General features: G+C 38.2%; 1 protein-coding gene across 7 annotated transcripts in view; it reads left to right on the forward strand.

The window, feature by feature from the left end:
• LOC110962602 (adhesion G protein-coupled receptor L3-like) overlaps positions 1-21,108 on the forward strand; it is a 266,798-nt gene that overhangs the window by 207,123 nt on the left and 38,567 nt on the right. For all 7 annotated transcript variants that reach the window (XM_051943682.1, XM_051943683.1, XM_051943678.1 and 4 more), the window contains 2 exons: positions 2,034-2,210; positions 16,628-16,837. In XM_051943682.1, coding sequence (XP_051799642.1) covers positions 2,034-2,210; positions 16,628-16,837 — 387 coding nt within the window. The remainder of the gene's footprint in view (positions 1-2,033; positions 2,211-16,627; positions 16,838-21,108) is intronic.

Genomic DNA, 21,108 nt, shown 5'->3' on the forward strand with positions numbered 1-21,108 from the left:
CACTTGCACATGCACTTTCTTCACAGATCCTTTCATCATAATTTTCTATGTCCCTGAAGCAAAGCAAAGCAAAAAAAAAAAAAAGTCTCAAACCACAAAAATTAAGAAAATATGAAGTTTTATTCCTGGAAAGGTTTGAAAAATCAAGTCGTGGAAAAGAAAATTGCTCGCAAGGTGATGCTGGGGGATGCATGCTGTTGTTGATTAGTCTGAACACCAGCCTTGATCTCTTGAATAAATATCCGTCATGTTCGGCCTCACTGGAGGCTGCTTAGTCATCGCGGGGAGTCGTGACTTTTCCCTCTTGACTCCATTATCTTCTCCACGCTCCGCTACCCTCAAAATATCCCTGTTTTGTCTACAAACAGCGCCTTCAGCAATTATCAGAGATGTCGAACATCCATAAGAGAATTTGCGGCGGGTCTCATGTGTGGGAGGGACCTGGAAGAAAAGCAACAACAGCAGAAAAAGACTCGGAGGGAAGGAGCGAGTACAAAAAAAAAGGGGGACGATAGCTTTGTGGATGTCAAAATTAAATGGTGGGAAAATGTCAGGGGGACAATGTCAGCGCAGTTATTGCTCTGACTCACCTGCCTTGAGTGTAATTTTTAATTTGGACTGTAGACTCTCTAATTTTACTGTTGGTCTAATGTTGGGGTACTGGAGCTTTTATACCCTTTTCTCGCTCGGATCAAGTCGTTTAAATAAAACGGTGCCCTTTTGGAGGAGCTCCTTCCACTGTGCCAAAGGAGCTGCCGTTTTCATCATAAACATCCAGGCATTTACATATAGAGTACATTCTGTGTACACCAGGGGCTGTACAATTAATCATATAATAATCATGATTATAATTTTGGCTTCCTCAATTAATTAAAACTGATTGGATGCAATATTGACGCACAATATTGACTGGTGCATCAAATCAAGGCCTCTTTATTCTTGCAAACCAATCAGAGTGGCTGTTACGAGAGTCCTCTGTTTAACCATTGTGGCTACAGGCAGGATTCTTATTTTCTGCAGAGCTAAAATTTGACTTCCTTCAGTCTCCAGCGATTATAAATAACACTGTTATTTGTGGGGAAAATAATCAGACCTGTGCAATTGCAATAAAGACGCTGATTGTTTAGGCGTCCATACCGAATCAAAGGTATTTATTATTTATTCGGTGTATGCAAAATCGACTTTGCCCTTGAAAATGAATGTCAGATGTATTTGGTTCCTGTGTTCTTGCAGTTAAGTCCCCCTCTCAACCATGAGGTTTTGGATCACTGGTCTTCTGGGATGATGATGTGTCCTCTAGTTATTGTTTCGCTTCCCTGCCTCACCACTTAATGGGACCAATTAAAGTCATTAATGGGACAGAGGGTCATCCCATCTCCTTTGCCGCGGAATATTTTACGCAGGGTTTGGGCTGTGTGAAGGGTAAACGCAATCAGCGGCAAATTTACATTCACCGAGGACAAGCCTTATCGGGCCTAATCACCCTACAGCGAGTGTGAAACTCTGAAAAACCTGCAGCGTGTTTTGTAGCACGACTGCAGATAACCTTGGAAGCCGAGGGAGTCGCCGAGGAAAAGATCTCTTTGTTTCTCGAAAAAGAAATTGGGCTCCAGAGAGAGGGAGAAGCAAGCCAAAAAAAAAAAGGCCGGTGATGTTTCTGTTTATCAGCAGTCATGTTTTGTTGTGCTCGTGTGTTACCCGACCACGAGGATGACTTTTATGAAATGGCAAGTGAGATAGCAGAGGGGAGGCGTCATTAGGACGGCAGCCCGGCGCAGACAGCAGTGGTGCCCATTAAACAGTAGGGCAGTCCGTCGTCACGCAGTGAAAGTTAAAGAGAAAGGTCAGAAAACACAATGAAAAACAGGCATGTGGGGGCCGCTTGATGCTTTATGACAGCAAAAGCACCCGCTAGTCACTTTAGAATGGATATGGATTGCATAAAGGGGAGAAATTAGCTCTTTTTAACGATGCAAATCAAAGAAAAGCAGATTAGTTTCACACCTATTTGTGTCTTTTTCCCCCTCCAATAGCAATCTGAGGAGAACTTCAACCCCAACTGTTCGTTCTGGAGCTACTCCAAGCGAACCATGACGGGATACTGGTCGACGCAGGACTGCCGCTTACTGGGAACCAACAGAACTCACACCACATGCTCCTGCACGCATCTCACCAACTTTGCCGTCCTCATGGCCCACGTGGACGTCAAGGTAGGACGGTGTTTGTCGCCTTGTCTTGCTTCTCAGTCCTCAAGTTTGGCAAATGCATTCGAGAGTAAAAAAAAGTGCATTGATTTGTGATATTTTTGTCACAGCCAGTCCTTTGCGTGATGATTGTCTGGCAAAAAAAAGATAAAGAAAGTGTGAATCTTTGCAAAGGAGGCAGTCATGCAGGTAAACTCAACCAATAACTGCATTCTGACCTTCACTAGACTAATGCCTGAAGTGCCAATATGCTCAATAGTTTCCAAACAATGGCGCCAATGTTTAAGCGTATATTGACTGAGTTTTAAACCTCCTATGTGTGAAGTAGCCTGAATATAAGACTGGCTGCAGAGTGCATTTTATGTGCGCAGCTGTTTCATACAATGCTTTTCAAAGCACTTTCTCCTTTTTTTTACTTTTATAAACCCGGATTTGTTTTGGCCTTCAAACCTTTGTGAAACTCTATGAATGGGCATCTGTTGATCAGCACTAAAGAAATACATCTTTTCATGTCCTTGTGCCGTCTCTCTTTGAAATGTATTGGAGCTACTTTATTGTGGCACAGGAGGAGAGTTTGGAAGATTCAATTTTGGATCTTATTCAGGAGGCAATTAGCTTTGCATAAAGAAAAATAATGGTCGGCAGAAGTGGCCGTTGATTTAACCCCTGAAAAATCATGTCTGTGGACCAAAGATGCACAGTTTTCATGACAAATTTTCATGTTTTTCATGTGAATAAACCTTTCGCTGTGACTCGAGCACACTAACTCATCTATAACCCTTTTGTAGTACTGCAGTACTTCGGACACACATATTAAAACATATTTTGAAGAGAAATAATGCTATAGAAAGCCTCACCTTGCAAACAGGCAGGACTGGTTTATTAGGTTTTCATGAAATTGCCGCAGTTTGAATCTATGTTCTTGAAACTGTCGTCGATACGCTGAATTTTCAAGGTAGAAATGGTCAACCGTGCTGCTGACTGCTTATTTTGGTCATGGTATGTTTTTTAGCAGATGAAAAAAGGTCACTTGATTTTCACCAAAGGGGGACTTTAAAAAATGAATTGACTTCTTTGGCACAGATGTTTTATCTCCCCTGGATTTTGTAACAGGTTGTGGTGAAAGTAAAGTGAATTTTTTAGATGGAGTGGAGAGGGGGCAATTAACAGAGAAGTGTTAATGGAAGTTTCACTAAAAATTGCAGCTGAGGTTAACACACAAACACACACACACACACACACACACATATATATATATATATATATATTCATAGTTGTGATGTTGATGCGGGCAGTTTTCAAATTGAAAAACTGAGCGAGTGATATAAAGAAAAGGTAGAAAAGTCATTTTGATGTGGACACATGGCCTTATTATTTCTGTCAATGGGCGACTGAGCAGTTTTTTTTGGAATCTGTTATGGCCTCTGTATCCCTTCTGAATCAGTGAAAGCAAAAAAAAGAACAAATCCCTGCTGGCCCTTGTCCATAAAACCACTAGACCGTCCTTCACCTCCCCAGTTGAACTCCATTTCTTGTTTTTTTTTTCTCTGCACAAACCCAATTGCAAGAACAAATATTCACGTACAAAATGAAGAATCCAGGCTATTTTTTTGACTCTACATACGCGAGGCGAATGTGGGATGGTGTGGTTTACTTGCAGCCAGAGCAGAGCCACTGTTTGTCACTCAACAGCATGACTTTTGGACCCGCTAAGCTCCCTGCAGGGTTGAAGCTGAATCTGGAATAGAGAGAGAGCCACGAAGAATGGGAGCCTTCACGCCATGAAAGCAAAGCAGCAGCCCAAAAAAAAAAGAAAGAAAGAAAGAAAAGGAAGCGGTGAAAGGAACTCTTTCACTCGAGCCGATGCGTAACATTTTGGAAAGCCCGGCTTGCTTGTGGCGCTGCATTCACCGGAGGAAAGTGGACAGTAGTTACACCCCACTTCTGAGCGATAGCATTTTTTCGCCCCGTCTTATTATTTATCTTTTGCACTTGGAGGTTATAAAAGGCAGCTTTTATTTATTTTTTATTTATTTTGGGAAAGGTGCTTCTGAATGGGAGCTATGGAGGCTTTTTATTTGACAAACTGTCACCGCATTGGATCTGAGAACACGGCGGTGAACGGGGGGGAAAGTGGGAGTCGGAGAAAAGAAAAATTCATAAACTGAGGAGACTATCTGTTTTTGTATCCATGGCAACACAGCATACCGCCGCTTGTCTCTGCCTTGTTATTACTCATTACCCCTCAGAGCAACAGATTATGTTTTAGCCTTGTTTATTTCTCAGTAGCATCTCCGAAAGACAGGACAAAAAAACAAAAACAAAAGAAAAAACAAATAGGCAAGTTGTAATTACAATTTTCCTTTCAAGGACAGAGCCCCACTACGGTATCACCATCATCATTAATCTTGCTTTTTTCTGGCCGATAGATAACATGAGCTGGGAATAATGAGTGTTACATTCAGAGATCATTAATACATTTTCCTCTGCATCCTTTTTGGAGCTTTGGCAGCAAGTTCTGAAGCCATTATGTCCTTGACCCCAATCTAAAATTGGTTTTGAATGCTTGAATTTCATATTATTTTCTCCGAATCATTAATTATGTAATCATGTATGATTGTTTAGTGCAGCTTCCTACATTAAATCTTTAAAGATCTCAACTACAACAACTTTGAGAGCAAACATTTGACCTTAAACCTCAACCTGACATTGATTATGTGGTTAAAACTTTGGATTCCAGTGTATATGAGATTAATAGAGTCTGTGTCTCATTGGGATTAATTATATCTGAAGTCAATTAGTTCCTCTGAATAATTTCTAATCCTCATAGTGTAGATTTTTGCAGGCGAGCACCTAAAGAACCTCAGTGGATTCTGATGTAATGTCTCCAACGAGAAGTTTTTTAAAGCTGCGGCACAAGACCAAGAAGTAAATGTGCTATCTACTTAGAAGGAGGCATTCAGGTACCAAAATGGCATCGAGTGCTGCTTCAGCATCGCCGCTCGAGCCTTTTGTTTGCTAATTTTGGTCGATCCATCCGGCACAGGAGCTGATGCCTTTGACTGAGAAGAAGAAGCGCCGTCGGCCACATAAACAAATTAAAGTCGACGGCAGCTGCGTGCGAGAGATTATACTTCTCTTGTATCTTTCAGAATGATTGCAAACATGTTTTTTTATATATATTTTTGAGTGGGTGGGTGTGCTTTGATATGACTTTGTTGATGATTCTAACCTCAAGATGTCCCGCTGCCTTGAGACATGCGATTAAAAAATGTTTTGGGAGACACATTCATACATTCATTCCACTTGACTCCTTGTTGAATGGCAGGATTTAGCTTTTCCAACTTTTCAAATTAAACTGCCTGACCTCCGTAATGCGCGATCACAGCACTGATGCCAACTTGTTTTTGGCATATGTGTTGCTTTTGTTGTTGCGTCAACCTTTCTGGGTCACTTGGTGCTGGTTTAGCAGTTGGAGGAGTTCAACAGAAGTCTTGCAAACCCACCAGAGATGTCCGCTGTTATTCCCTACTGGCTCGTGCCCATTCCACCTCCTAAGACTCTTTGAGAAGAATTTGATAGAGCATTGCTCGTTTTTTTTTTTTTTTTTTTTTTACATTTTCACTGAATCTGGTTAAAACAGTGGAGCCAATACTGTCAGAATTTTTTGTCACATTACTGTCAGTCACAGCTGAGTCAGTCATGGCTTGTTGTCTTTGTAGAGAAGCACAGAATTTTATGGTTTTTTTTGCAGAATCTCGTCAGAAGGACCTGTTAATTTTAGACAAATTTTGAAATAAGTCCTGTAGAAAGAAAATTGGAGATAAAAACATGATTTGAAGCTTACACTGTAAACACTGAGAGCAAAAAACAAACTTTTTAGAACAATTTACAGTTTGACATATTTTGATATTTAATTGATAACCAATAAAATCCAAAGGAAAGTGTATTAATTTAATGTAAAATCCTAAAATAAATGAACACATCAAACATCTGTGTTTTTATAAATGCTAATTCTTTTTATGCAACATTCCAGTTTTGAATTTAAAAAAAACAAACTCTACTTAAATCAATATTTTTTGGATTCATTTATTTGAAGGAAGAAGTTATATTTATTAAGGAAAAATGGTAAACAACTTTTTACAGATTTTGCCTGTTTGCAGAAATTACAGATATCTATTTAAATCACAAGAAAAATGAGGTTTAATTTAAATGTTTACCACTTTTTAAAAAAGGCCAGAGCTGTATATAATATTAATATAAGCTCTTATAATAATATAACATCAATCACATCACATCACACGTCTGTTTTTATAAACCGTAATTTGTTCTTTTACAGCATTTTTACTGCATTTAAAACAGTAATTCATGATGTGTTTATTTGAAGAAAAAGACAGGTACATAAAGGTTTGAAAAATGATTAAAAAAAAATCTTCACAGATTTCCCAGATAGCTAGTGAAGTCACAGAAGAAAAAAATATAAATTTGCATGCTGACTGTTGAAAAAAGAAAAAAAAAAAGCCCAAAACAGTGGAGAATGTCCACATCGAAAATCTGTATTTTAAAAACAAAGATACTAAGTGTTTCATTTCCAGTGTAGGTCCATAAAATTACACAGTTTTGCTGTATTAAAATCAGCAATAAATACAATGTTTGTACAGATACTTGGCTTTTTTTAGCAGAAGAAATACATACTGAGCATTTCAAAATGGTAAACACTTTATTTAAAGATAATTGCCATTATTTAAAAAATAATGTATTTAGGATTTTTGAAATTGTAAATAAGTTTTTTAGCTGTTATTTTACAGATTTTCCCTGTTTTGTTAAAATCACAGATAATAAGAACTTATGAAATCACAGAAAAAAATACCTATTTTTTGCATTTTAATCAGCAAATTTATGTCTAATTCTTTGCTGTATTTGGAAAGAAAAGTTTAGTAAGGATTTAGAAATGCTGAATAATTCTTAACTGTTTTTTTTTTTCCAAAATCTCCCTATTTTCGAGATAAAATCTGGTAAATCATGATAAAAAATAGAAAAAAACGTTCGGGCCTCCATCTCAAGCAATATAGAGCTGCAGTGGTTCCATTGTGAACGTAGTAGATGTGTTTGCTAAGATCGGCCCCAGGGAGGCATTGAACTACTGGTAAAGTGGCACTGTTCCCCACAGAACAGTAAGTATAAATCAATGGCACATCCCAGTGCATGATGGAGGGGCTGATATTTGGGCAGCATTCATCACTGTCCTTCCACACTGGCACCATCAGATAGTAACCATGATGAGAAAGGACAGTCAAGGTTGCTGATGTGTTTTATGATGCAACTTAAAGTGCAGTAGTGTACACACACCACAGTTCAAAAATAAATCTATTTATATGGAGAAGAGGGACGCTATATCATAGTTATGGTGGTTTAGAACACAGTGTGACATCAGGTGCATGTGCTGAATGTCAACTCCCACTGCGCAGAACTGGAATCTCTCTCGCAACCCCTTTTAAAATGTGACGAATTTGCAGGGGACCCCTGATTCATGCGCCCTCGCCACCACTGTTCCTCTTCCCCTGTGCAGATCATAAATCCTCGGTCATACCGGAGGTGAAACTGTCACATGACTCCCTGCAGTGGGCCGCTGCCCCTTTAGCGCAGCCGTCTGCCCCTTCCTGACCGTATTTCATGAGTCAACGCTCCGGCTCTGGAAGCATATACTTGAGATTTATGCATTTTAATTGGATTGGTCTCATGGCCTCATGCTGAGAGCTGGTCTTTGAGCTGTACAGGATTGACATTCTGTTCTCCTCACCCTCTTCCAGAGAACTGGTTAGACAAAGGAGGCTGTGGTAACTAAGTGCACATGATGTAACGTGGGATTAAGATGGCTGACCAGAGTGAAGTGGAAAGGCTCTGGCTGCTTCTTGGGCGTCCGTCTGGAATTAAAAACATGTGAGATTGAGATATTAAAAATGCCAGTGAGGACGACTGGAAGATGAATGTGCAAAAAACTTTCATCTGCACTGAATTCTGTCCTTACTTGTCATGTCATCCTTGAAGATGGTTTTGAATGCTTGAATAGCTTTATTTATGTTACACCTTTGAAAAACCGTTTACAAGGTGCTTTACAGACTGGACAACAAAGAAAAGGAGGACACTCGGGAAGAACATTGAACAACAGAACCGATCAGTCCAAACATGGTTAAAGATCCTCAAAATAAACTTGTTCGGCAACACCCAGATAAGATCGTAAAATGACACGTCCAAGGAAGGGAAAGAACAAGTGGAATAAAAGAAAAATGGAGGGTAAAACCATGAACACAAGGCCACATCATAACAAGAGTAATAGTAAATAAGTAAAGTAGATATATAAATAAGTAAGTAAAGGGTAAAAGAGAATGAAATGAACAATGAAAAATAAAGGTAAAAAGCAATGAGATTTTAACAATAAATGAATGAAAGAATCTATTAATGAATAAATAATAAGACGGTGTTTGGTGCAGTTTTCTACCATAAATATTAAATTTGGAAGATACATTCATATTCATAAGAAGCGCTTAAATTCCATTGCTGTGTTCAGTATATAACATTAGTCGACACTAGATTCCTGAGACTGCTCTTCCCTCTGGAATAATATATATATATATATATATATATATACACACGTGGACAAAATTGTTGGTACCCCTCAGTTAAAGAAGGAAAAACCCACAATTCTCACTGAAATCACTTGAAACTCACAAAGGTAACAATAAATAAAAATTTATTGAAAATTAAATAATCAAAATCAGCCATCACTTTTGAATTGTTGATTAACATAATTATTTTAAAAAACAAACTAATGAAACAGGCCTGGACAAAAATGATGGTACCTCTATAAAAGATTGAAAACTATTTGACCAGAGTGACATGATTAACTCAGGTGTGTCATTTAATTGACATCACAGGTGTTTCCAAACTCATAATCAGTCAGTCTGCCTATTTAAAGGGAGACAAGTAGTCACCCTGCTGTTTGGTGAAAAGGTGTGTACCACACTGAACATGGACAACAGAAAGCGAAGGAGAGAATTGTCCCAGGACATCCGAAAAAAAATTACAGACAAACATCTTAAAGGTAAAGGCTATAAGACCATCTCTAAACAGCTTGAAGTTCCTGTGACAACAGTGGCTCATATTATTCAGAAGTTCAAGACCCACGGGACAGTAGCCAACCTCCCTGGACGTGGCCGCAAGAGGAAAATTGATGACAAATTGAAGAGACGGATCGTTGGAATTGTATCCAAAGAGCCCAGAGCAACCTCCAAAGAAATTAAAGGTGAACTCCAAGGCCAAGGTACATCAGTGTCAGATCGCACCATTCGTCGTTGTTTGAGCCAAAGTGGACTTCATGGGAGACGACCAAGGAGGACACCACTGCTGAAAAAAACTCATAAAAAAGCCAGACTGGAATTTGCAAAAATGCATGTTGACAAGCCACAAAGCTTCTGGGAGAATGTCCTTTGGACAGATGAGACCAAACTGGAGCTTTTTGGTAAGGCACATCAACTCTATGTTCATAGACTCAAAAACCAAGCATACGAAGAAAAGAACACTGTCCCTACGGTGAAACATGGAGGAGGCTCAGTAATGTTTTGGGGCTGCTTTGCTGCATCTGGCACAGGGTGTCTTGAAAGTGTGCACGGTACGATGAAATCTGAAGACTATCAAGGCATTCTGGAGAGAAATGTGCTGCCTAGTGTCAGAAAGCTTGGTCTCAGTCGCAGGTCATGGGTCTTCCAACAGGACAACGATCCAAAACACACCGCTAAAAACACCCAAGAATGGCTGAGAGAAAAGCGTTGGACTATTCTAAAGTGGCCTTCTATGAGCCCAGATCTGAATCCCATTGAACATATGTGGAAGGAGCTGAAACATGCCATCTGGAGAAGACACCCATCAAACCTGAGACAACTGGAGCTGTTTGCTCATGAGGAGTGGGCCAAAATACCTGTTGACAGCTGCAGAACGCTCATTGACAAATACAGAAATCGTTTAATTGCAGCGATTGCCTCAAAAGGTTGTGCAACAAAATATTAAGTTATGGGTACCATCATTTTTGTCCAGCCCTATTTCATTAGTTTGTTTTTTTAAATAATTATGTTAATCAACAATTCAAAAGTGATGGCTGATTTTGATTATTTAATTTTCAATAAATTTTTATTTATTGTTACTTTTGTGAGTTTCAAGTGATTTCAGTGAGAATTGTGGGTTTTTCCTTCTTTAACTGAGGGGTACCAACAATTTTGTCCACGTGTGTATATGTGTGTGTGTGTGTGTTTAAGATATAAAAGCTAAAAAAATGTTGGTGAGGAAGATTGGTAGACAAATGTGCACAAATTTTCCTTCATTCTTATGGCGTTGCAGCTTCAGCACTAAAGTCTGTCTCTTTTTTGTCTTTTTATGTTGGTTTTAGATGCTTGAATTTCAATGTGTTTTCATGTTTTGTTCTCCAAATGATTCTCCAGAAAGTACATGCAGTCATATAATCAAATCAAACATTCAGAGTCATAGGAAACCCTTGACTTCCACTGTTCTGTGCAGTGTATGAGGTTAGTAGACACTGGTGCAGGAGGCTCCGTATCCCCCGACTGCTACTCTGTCTGGAATGAAAAATATGTGTGTTTAAGATGTAAGAGTGAAGAAAAATGTCGGCGAGAAAGATTGGAAGACAAATCGAATGTGCACAAATGCGCCTCGGCCCGCTAAGTAACATGAATGCTGCATGACTGGGCCGCCCCGGCGACACGGAGGCTGAATTTCAGAGTAAATTACGTCTGCCCACTTTAGAGACCCCTTTACTCGGATTCCCATCACGGAGGCTTGTTGGCGTGAGGTGAGGTTGCAGAGGCGCATCGCATCATTCGCCTTCCTCTCCTCTCTCTCGACTCTAAAGGGAAACTTTTCGTGGCTCCGGCGACGTCTCGGCACGTCATCCGCCTCCCCAGAACAAAGAAATCATCCAGCAGTAAATCCATCACCCAGGTGTAGATACACTCTTCTCCTCTCTGTTTCTGTAGCATTGTCTCTTCTTTTTTCTGACCTGGCCCCTCTCCAATTGAAGGTGAGATGGTGATAGATGGAGCCTGCAGCCGGCGAGGAGGCCTCAGGGTCTCCTCAACAATGCGCCACAGCTAGTACCACCCACTGCATCAATACCTCTGGAAAGCAGTGACATGCACACAAACACTGACATCTGTTGCCACCTACTGCATAGGAGCCCTTCTAAAGTAAATCAGTCTTGCCTTTAAACCGACACACACACACACAGATGTCTGCCAGCAAACCCTCCGACGTATACACAACGGCTCATCAGGCAGGAAAATCAAAAGAGCACTCTCCCCAGACTCAAGCAGCAGTGCGGCTGTTATTGTACCAGAGCCTGTTAATGATCAGCATCTGTTCCCCCCTTCTCTGCTAGCCGAGCTGCCACTAAAACAAGACTTCTGTGCCATTCTTCATCCCCTACGTTCTTCCGGTCGAGCTCGGCTGGGATGTCGGGGCCGCAAATACTGCTGAGTGAGATCAAAATCAGATTTAAAGCTGCTCTGAGAGACAATTAAGTCAGCGAAAAGTAGAATTATTTTAGATATGCAAGGCATTACTTGAAAAACAATTCATGATTTAAAATTGATAAATGATCTTTATATATTGTATCGTGTATTATAATCTTAATTTACTTGTTACCCTGGAAAAAGAGGGCAAAACTGTAGATAATGTCCACATACTAAATCTATACTGTCTTCTACTAGGGCTGGGACTTTAACGTGGTAATTTAGATTGATTAATTACAGAAAAAATAATGCGTTCAAAAAATAACACATTTAATCGCACCTTTCTCAGTTCTCTCATTACTGGTACACCGGCATTCTGCTACACACTCGGTAATGAACCTAAAGTCTGTTTGCCAGCCGTGAAGAAGATACACAAGACACACTGATGTGAGCGCACAAGAAAGTTTGGTGAACAGTGGAGGAAGACGAGACTGAATTGAGCTTGTTGGTCGAGGGTTTTCTTCAAGCCAACAGTATCACCTCAATGTAAAACATGTTGCTGTTAGCACCAGAGGTAACTAGGGCTGGACCCGAATATCCCGAATATCCGAATATTCGTTCGCTACGGCACTATCCGGATATTAATTTTGGTATCTGAATATTTGCGTTGCATAAACACAAGACAAGATGCTGAAGACCTCCGCTGTTTGGGAATTCTTCAGTTTAACTGAAGACAAAACGTTACGGGACGGAACGAATATTTGGATATTCGTCTTTAATAGGGCCCGAATATTCAGAGGCCAGAAACCACTATTTGGGCCAGCCCTAGAGGTAACGTTAGCTACGACAGTCCTAGTACCGACAAATGGTGTAGCCATCCCATAATAGACCAGTTTTTAAGACACTGGAAGTGCTTAAGTTTAAAGATAGTCTTAAAATGTTGAATATTATAGCTATAATTACACTTACAGTTTGTAGTAATCTGTGAATGTAGCAGACAGATGAAAAATGCAGATAAATATCAATGAAACACGTATTTTTGTTGTTTAATTTGTGACTTTGCCAAGAAGACGGAACCTCGACGGAGTCATGTGACGATCAGAGTTAGGCTTTTCTGTCTGTCTTTATAAGAAATGTATGTTTTTTTTATAAATAAAAATATAGATTCCTCAAAAAAATCATCCAGAATACACCATTTATCAGACCCATAAGCCCTGAAAACAAATGAATCTGTGGATTTTCAACTTTATGAAGGTCCTTGAACTACTTATGCTGATATTATGTGCCATAAAGTGGGAAAACCTAACTGAATCCAGGCTTTAAATCATCAAAATCACTTTTTTCAGCATTTTAAATTTTTACACGTTTTAAATTAGTAACATATGTCTATACATCGATTCAGTTGCCAACCAAAATGTACGTATTCGAATTGAAAAACCTATTGTGTCAAATATTGCTATTTGACAAAAACACCACTAATTAATTACAAAGCCTCTAATTATTAGCATCCCACCACTAATTTTTACATAAGGTCAACATGTATCACTACAACATGTGACCATGAAAATACAGTTTTATTGTATTTAAATCAGCTAAATAAAACATGATTTCACAGATATTTGCCAGTATTTGAAAGAAAAGTTATGTTGTAATGATTTTAAAAAATATATATGAATACATTAAAATGTCAGTATACAAGTTAATGATGCAAAACACTGATACATATATTTTTTCCCTTTCTTGCAATGTGTGACCATAATATTAGTCGTCGTTATTTTACACATTTTCCTTGTTTTTTTAATTACAGATGTCTTGTTCAATGACAGAAAAAAGAATAAAATCACAAAGTATTAACTGCATAAAAAGAAAATAAAATCACGTTTTTTTGTGTCTAAATCAACAAAATATCTTTTTTTTACAGATACTTGACAATATTTGAGAAGAAAATTGTGTATTAATGATTTAAAATGGTTAATACAGATTTTCCCTGTTTAGGTAAATTACATGTAAAATCACAAAAATGAAAATCACACTTCTTTTAGTGCATTTAAATAAGCAAAAAATATGAAGGAATCTAAGAAATATTTTACGTATGGGCCTTTAGAGCTTTTGCAATCTAGGAGACATGGAGCTGCTGATACTTCATCCCACACGTTCCAACAGTTGAGCTCAAAAATACTGCTGACTGTGATCAAAATAAGGTTTAAAGCTGCTTTGAGAGACATATTAGATGTGTAGTGAATGCAAATATGTCCTCATCTTTGTCTGACTTGAGCTGTTTGCTGCAGGCTAGTTTAGCTTAGCATCCACCTGTGCTGTCTGGACCTGTCTGTCAGCACTAATTTACTGCTTCTCTGTGAATATTTGCTCCTGTTTTAAAATAAAACCCTGTTTTTGATCTTCATTAGCATTCAGTTGAAGCCACCGTCATGTCACCCCGACAGACTCCGGCTCCCATCAGGGATCAGTTGTAAGGAGGTTGACAGATTTCTCTTTAAAATTAACCACCTCCGCCTTTCTTTTTTAAAATCAATGCCCAGCGGTGTGAAAAAGAGGACGATCCCGTCGGGAAATTAGGACGCCTCAGTAGCTGACCGGAGTGTTTGGATGCAGTAATTATGTTTCGTTAATAAATCAACATGTCGCTCTGTGATCTGCGTGTTTTACATATAGATTCTGCCTGTTGTGGAGAGTCTGGGAGCAGGATTGTTCTATAATGACGCTAGAGCTCCTGCAGCTTTCCAGATGTGAGCCGCGCTGGGAATCTGCACATCTGTTTCACTGACATGTGCTTTAGGAAGTTAAATCTTCTGGAGCTGCTTCGCTACATTTATTGGGAGACATTAACCCACCAGCCGTGTTAGATCAACTTTATTCTGTCTTTATTAACGTTACCCATCATGCTCCAATTGCGTTTTGTCAATGTTTGCATTCACCCTTAAACTTGGAGTTGCAGAAAATGTGCATTTTCAACCGTCCATCTGTCTTTTACTTCAGGCTAATTGTGTCAGATGCTCACTCATTACTTTCAATATTAACTTCTATCAAATTGCAATCTTTATTCTATCATATTTCAGTCTGTCTATGTTCCCCAGAAATATAAGAATCCTTCAACATTTAAATGTTGCTTCCACAGCTACATACTGATGTCTGTCCTGGGGAAACACTACCTGCAGTTAAGCCAAACTTCTTAATTTTTTTGTCACATGGCTGTCAGTCACAGATGAATCCCTCATGGTGTCTTATTTGTGCACAGAAGGGGAGATTTTTTTTTCTTTTTACCGAATCTGGTACAGATAAACTGTTCGTTTTTGTCGAATTTTTAAACAGACGTGGAATAATGCCATTTTGATGAAATGCTGTCATGTTACATTTACACTGTAAAAAAAGTGAAAGGTGGAAAGGTAACTAAAAAAATCCTGTTAAGGATTTTCACTGTTTTGGAAATTGTAAATAATCAATAGTATATTCACAGAAAGAGAATAAAATAAAATCAGTGTCAAAGCTGTAAATAATATAAATCCATCAAAAATCAGTAAATTTGCAAGTAATATTTTGTTGTTTTGCAGTTTGGAACCATAAAACTACACAGTTTTGATGTATTAGCGTAAAAATAGGAACATTTGAACACTTCTTTGTTGTTATTTGGAAGAAAAAGTGCACTAAGGACTGAAAAATGTTTTTTGTTATTTGGTATTTTATAGGTTTCCACTGTTTTGTTAAATTGCATCTATTTTCTCTTAAAACCACAGAAAGTAATCATAATAATAATTTACAGGATGACTATTAAAAAGACCAAAACTGTAAACAATGTCCAGATGAAGTGTTAATATTTCTATAAACAGTAATTTGTTCTTTTACAGTGTGTAAAACTATTTTTTTGCTGTAGTTAATTGCAGTATTCCACTGCTATGCTTTGAGGGTTTTTTTTTTTGTTTTTTTTTGGTGTCCATGCTGCCAGACTTATACACAGTTTTTTATGGAATTGTTTTATTTGCAACAGATTTAGCTATTTTTCCCTACTAAGGACCTTTTATCTGTTTTTTTTTTTTTTATCAGTTTCTGGCTCTGATAAATGCTGTAATTTTGGTGTTTTTTAAAAGAGAAAACACATTTTAAACCTGCCGGTGGGTTTCTTGGTTCAGAAGGTGAAGCCCGGTGGAGTCTCGAATGTTGCTTTAGTTTTCTTTGCTTTCATGTTGCCATCGAAGTTGCTCATTCTGCAGATTCTGCTGTTTCAGATGATGCTGCTTCTTCCCACTCTGGTCGAAGAATCCCAAAGTGCACTTGGCTTTTATGGACTGATGTAAATTCTCTTTCATGGCTTCAGCGGGAGAACTGTTGATTCTTATCTCTGCTTTAAAGCCACAAATTTACTGTCAGCAAAAGAGTTTTTTAGTGCCCAGAACTGGCTGTGGAGGCAAATTACTATCTGAAAAGGGGGAAATTATCTAAAAGCAACAGTGAAAGTTATTGACCGTGCTGAGGTTTGATTGAATTCTGGTTGTGTTCGTCTTCGGCACCTGTGGCCCCTTTCTGGATGCTCACTTTGTTTCACTTTGTTGCCCGGCCGAAATGAAACAGCATGGGAGGCATTTTAGATTGATTCATGCTGACTTATTTATGATTCATATCTGACACCTGTGGCTTCTTTGTAGAGCTTTACAAGAGGGTTGAATGATGCACTTTACCCTCAAAACACAAACATGAAAGGAACAGCTTCAGGATTGTTGCTGGGATGAAATGGGGCTTTAATTTTAGGTTTATTTTTACCATCGATTGTGTTTTCTTTTGCCTAGGTTATTGATTTACAGCCACCAAATTGTTGTTCTGAATGCAAAAAGGCAAAAAAATCTTTAAATTTACAGACATTAACAACTATTTCTTGTCTTGATTCTGCTGCAGAACACCGATCCGGTCCACGACATGCTCCTGGACGTCATCACTTGGGTGGGCATCCTCCTGTCGCTGGTCTGCCTCCTCATCAGTCTCTTCACTTTCTGCTTCTTCCGCGGCCTGCAGAGCGATCGAAACACCATCCACAAGAACCTGTGCATCAGCCTGTTCATCGCCGAGTCCCTGTTTCTGGTGGGGATCAACCGGGGCGACCAGCCGGTAAGACGGTCCCTCATATTGAAGAGACGACATAAACATGTGCTGACTTTATATTTCATAAAACACAATGGAAGGAAAAGAAAGAAAACATTAAAGGAATAATGTCATGGATGTAGTTTAGAATAAATAAGAAGTGTGTGTTCATTAGTGAGCTGTAGAGGTGATTGGAGGAAGGTTTTGTTGACTAGCTGGGTTAGCTGGGTTCTTTTGTATAAAATGAACCAAATCTGCAGAAAAAAAATCCCATCTGACCTCCTCAGAATCAGCTGATTTTTAGTTACAGGCCTTTGAAGTACATAGAGGTGAGTGGAACTGTCACACTTTTTAATTTCTGTGACTTTTTCCCTCATTCCTGAACCTCAAAACTGCATCAGTACAGCTTATAGACAAATTACATATTCAAGAATCTTATAGAAATGCAAAAACTGCACCCAATTCGAGTTTACTTTCTGTCCAGATGTCACAATCTAAAGACTTAATCTGGCTTTTGTTATTTGTCTCTAAAACCAACTTTGGGCATCAATATTATGAGATATAGTTTGAACAGTAAAAATACAACAGTTTAATGTCTATGACTTAGAGTCATAGAAACAGTCACCCTTTTACCCTGGATGTGATTCTGTTTTCACCTTTTAAAACTTTAAAAAAAGGCATTTTGGGTAAAATTTGAAGGCTCATATCAAAAAACAAGTTATAGCAAAGGAAAGGTCTCATGTTTACCTACATTTTGACAGCAGGATCATCTCCTAGACATGGATCCTTCCGTGTCAAAGTAACATTTCATTATTGGCATATTTCAGAAAATATTCACAGTATGAAGGTGAAATTGTGCATGACTTCACTAAAATGACTGAAGTTGTTGAACAAAAACACTGCGAGGCACTAAATGATTGTTCAAGGAATGACCCTGCAGCTTTTTCCTTCTTTTTCAAGTCTTTATGCTAAGCTAGGCTACATACATTACTCGATTTACTGTACTTTCTTGATTATTAGAAATTTATTCAAACTCTATTTTTATAGCACCTTTTGAAAGCTGACTTTACAAAGTGCTTTACACACAGGGAATAAAACGAAAGAATGGCAGAGTCCAAACAAGGGGAGAAAGAACAGAGAGGCAAAAGAGGTAAAATGCAGGTAATGATGGTGGAAGATTTTCAAAATACGTCAACACCAGATGAGACAATCAAAGAACGAAAAAGGCCCTGTCCAAGTAAGAGAAAAGAACAAATGGAATAAAGGAAACTAGAGGGCAAAACCATTAAGACAAGGATATAAATGATAATAATAATAATAATAGTAAATAAAATAAATACGTAAAATAATGCAAAATATAGGGTAAAAAATAATAAAATGAAAAATAAAATGAAATTAAAACATCAGTTAGACGATAAATGTGCCTTTAAATGAAAGATGAAAACATGAGTCTCACGTTTTAACTTGACACCAATTTAATCCACTTATTAAGACATGTAATGACTTCAAAAGCTCCAAAACATTAAAAATCTCCAGTTGTGGTTGTGCCATCTTTGTTTTTTCAGTCCATGTAGACACTCAGGTTGCAGTTGTTTCAAACTACTACAAGTCAGACAAGAAGGGCTTCACTTGGAGTGTCCAGATGAATCCTGGCTGAAGGATGTCCAGCATCTTCTCTCCACGTTTAAGAGCCTAAAATGTTTTGAGAAAAATATAACCTTTGGCGTCCTGCTGAGCTGTGAGTGCTTCTTCCTGGCGAGTGTCAGTGGACTTTTTAGACTCTGTCAGGCTCACTGAGATGAAATGCCGCCAGAAAAAAATAGAAAGAATTGGATGTTCTTTATTCAACAAATGCTCCCTCCCATGGTGGTGCCGAAGCAAACACGTATTTGAAAGTGCACTCACATCCTCCACAGCAACACCTGCCAGCTCCTGTCACTGCCTCGTATCTCCATCGCTGCTGTAGCGCGCCGCTCGTCGACATTAGTTCATGCGATTCACCGCCAACCACCTCCTGTTGCAGTTTTTCAATTTGCAAACACTTCAGACTAATCTGGATTAAGCTGTTCAATACACTAAACCTCCTTCTAGTATAATAACTGTAGTTTGGATGGTATTACTTTCTCATAAGAGCTCAGCTGTGGCAGCAGGTGGAGGCCTGCTGTCGCTGCACACTCAGCCGCTGTGTTTGCGCGTTTTATGCAGCAACACATGTGGAGTCGGTACATGTGTGCAGATCGACACAGGGGTTTTTGTTTGCTAATGAGGCAGACACATTCTCGCTAATAGTCTTTGTAATCATTTGTTTATTGTCATTATTCTACACATACTGGTTGTGTTGTAAGTGCAGGTGAATTATTAGAAATATAAATTTCACAAAGAAAGAAGTGACAGGCCCTTTACTTTTTTCAGGTTAAGCTGTCAATTACCTGAATGTGCTTTGAACATACTTCTTTTTTTTTTGGCCAGTTTTTGAACGAGTCATGTAATGCTTATACTGTCAAAAAATCAGAGTTTTTAAATGTATTTTTTTCCAGATATTATTTTGTGTTATTTTGCAGATTTCCGCTTTTTTGTTAAATTACACACAAAAGTGGATTAATCACAGTTTTACTGTGTTTAAATCAGCCAAAAAATGATATTATTCGAAATAAAAATATTGTATATTAACTGTTATTTTACAGATTTCCCTATTTTGTTAAAATACAGAAAAAAATTGACTTAAAAAAAAGCCAAAGCATAAAGTTTATATCAAAGATCTATATTTTTGCAAATAGTGTTTTTTTTTTTTTATGATGTGTGACCATAAAATTGCACAGTTTTATTTTATATAAATCAGCAAAAAAAAAAAAGATGTGCGTAATGTCCACAGCAAGAATCTGTATTTTTACAAATAGTGATTAGTTTTTGTTTTTTACAGTGTGTGGGTGTAAAATTACAATTTCTCTGTATTTACATTCGAAAAAAATGTATTTTACAAAGTTTTGCTATTATTTTAAAGAAAAATTATGTAAATTAAGCACTGAATATTTTCCAGAATTTCCCTGCTTTGTTAAATTACGCTTAATAAATAGTAAAATCATTGAATAAAATGATCATTAATTTACATACTGACTAAAAATCAACAAAATAGTCACTCTGTCCTCTCTGTACCAGTTGACAGCTGTGTTGGAAGCACAGGTGGGTCTAAATATAAACTCCATACAGGCAGAAATGATGGGGTCTTTACTTTTTACCTTGAGGCCATTAAAACACACTTATAGTTTGCTCTTTAAATATCATCATAACTATCACAACCTAAAATCACAATCCGTAGTTTAGCTGCAGAGCTAACTCCCTGTGAAGTCAAAGATAATACTTTATCTCTATACCTTTTCCTTCCATAACATTTTATGGGTGTGATTCACCACCCGGCTCTCCTGGACTGCAATTAATGTCCACTCAAGCTTTTAGTTATTTAATTGAATCCATTTCAGTGACAAAATACGTCAGTTATGTTCATCTGTGCCCATAATGACATCAATCCATGTATGCTACGATTGTTAGGAGGTGTGTGGGTGTGTGCAGACATGACGCTGCTGTGTTCATGGATCCGTCAGTGCGCAGCTGTATTCTACCTGACTGTGGTTCCGCTTCCAAATGGCCCTTCACTGCACTTCTACATATCTCGCCTTCGTCCTTGCCAGCTACAGCAAACAGGAGCACATGTGCTCAGTAGCTGCAGCGCTGCTCTGCCAGTCGCTGCAGGCAAACATCCAAACACTGCAGCCAAACGAAGCTTAGCAATGCTAATTGTTAGACAGACACAAACATGGGGAGGTCAGAAAACGCTGCTGTCGCCTGGACCACTAAACTTTGCCCTTTAGCCTGACATTTGCTCCTTCAGGAATCATCCAATAATGATTGGAATCAACAGCAATACTCAAATGTCCCTTCTTTTTATTTATTTATTTCTTTCTCCCATCAAACTTTCCCAGATTGCTTATACAATTTTTGAAAAGGTTTTGTTGTTTTACAGCACTCCCCTGTTATGTTCAGTTAGATATAATAAACAGTAAAATCCAAAAAAATATGAGTTTACTTGTTACCCTGAAAAACCAGGACAAAACTTTATATAATGTCCACATAAAAAATCTGTATTTTTACATATGTTAATTTGTTTTTATAACGTGACCATGAAAGTACAGTTTTATTGTATTTAAATCAGCATAAAAATCAAGATTTTACAGATATTTGCCATTATTCAGAAGAAAAATAGTGTATATTAAGGTATCAATGTACTTGCCACATCAAGCTCT

Source organism: Acanthochromis polyacanthus, chromosome 23 (genome assembly GCF_021347895.1).
Source record: "Acanthochromis polyacanthus isolate Apoly-LR-REF ecotype Palm Island chromosome 23, KAUST_Apoly_ChrSc, whole genome shotgun sequence".
Taxonomy (NCBI): Eukaryota; Metazoa; Chordata; class Actinopteri; family Pomacentridae; genus Acanthochromis; species Acanthochromis polyacanthus.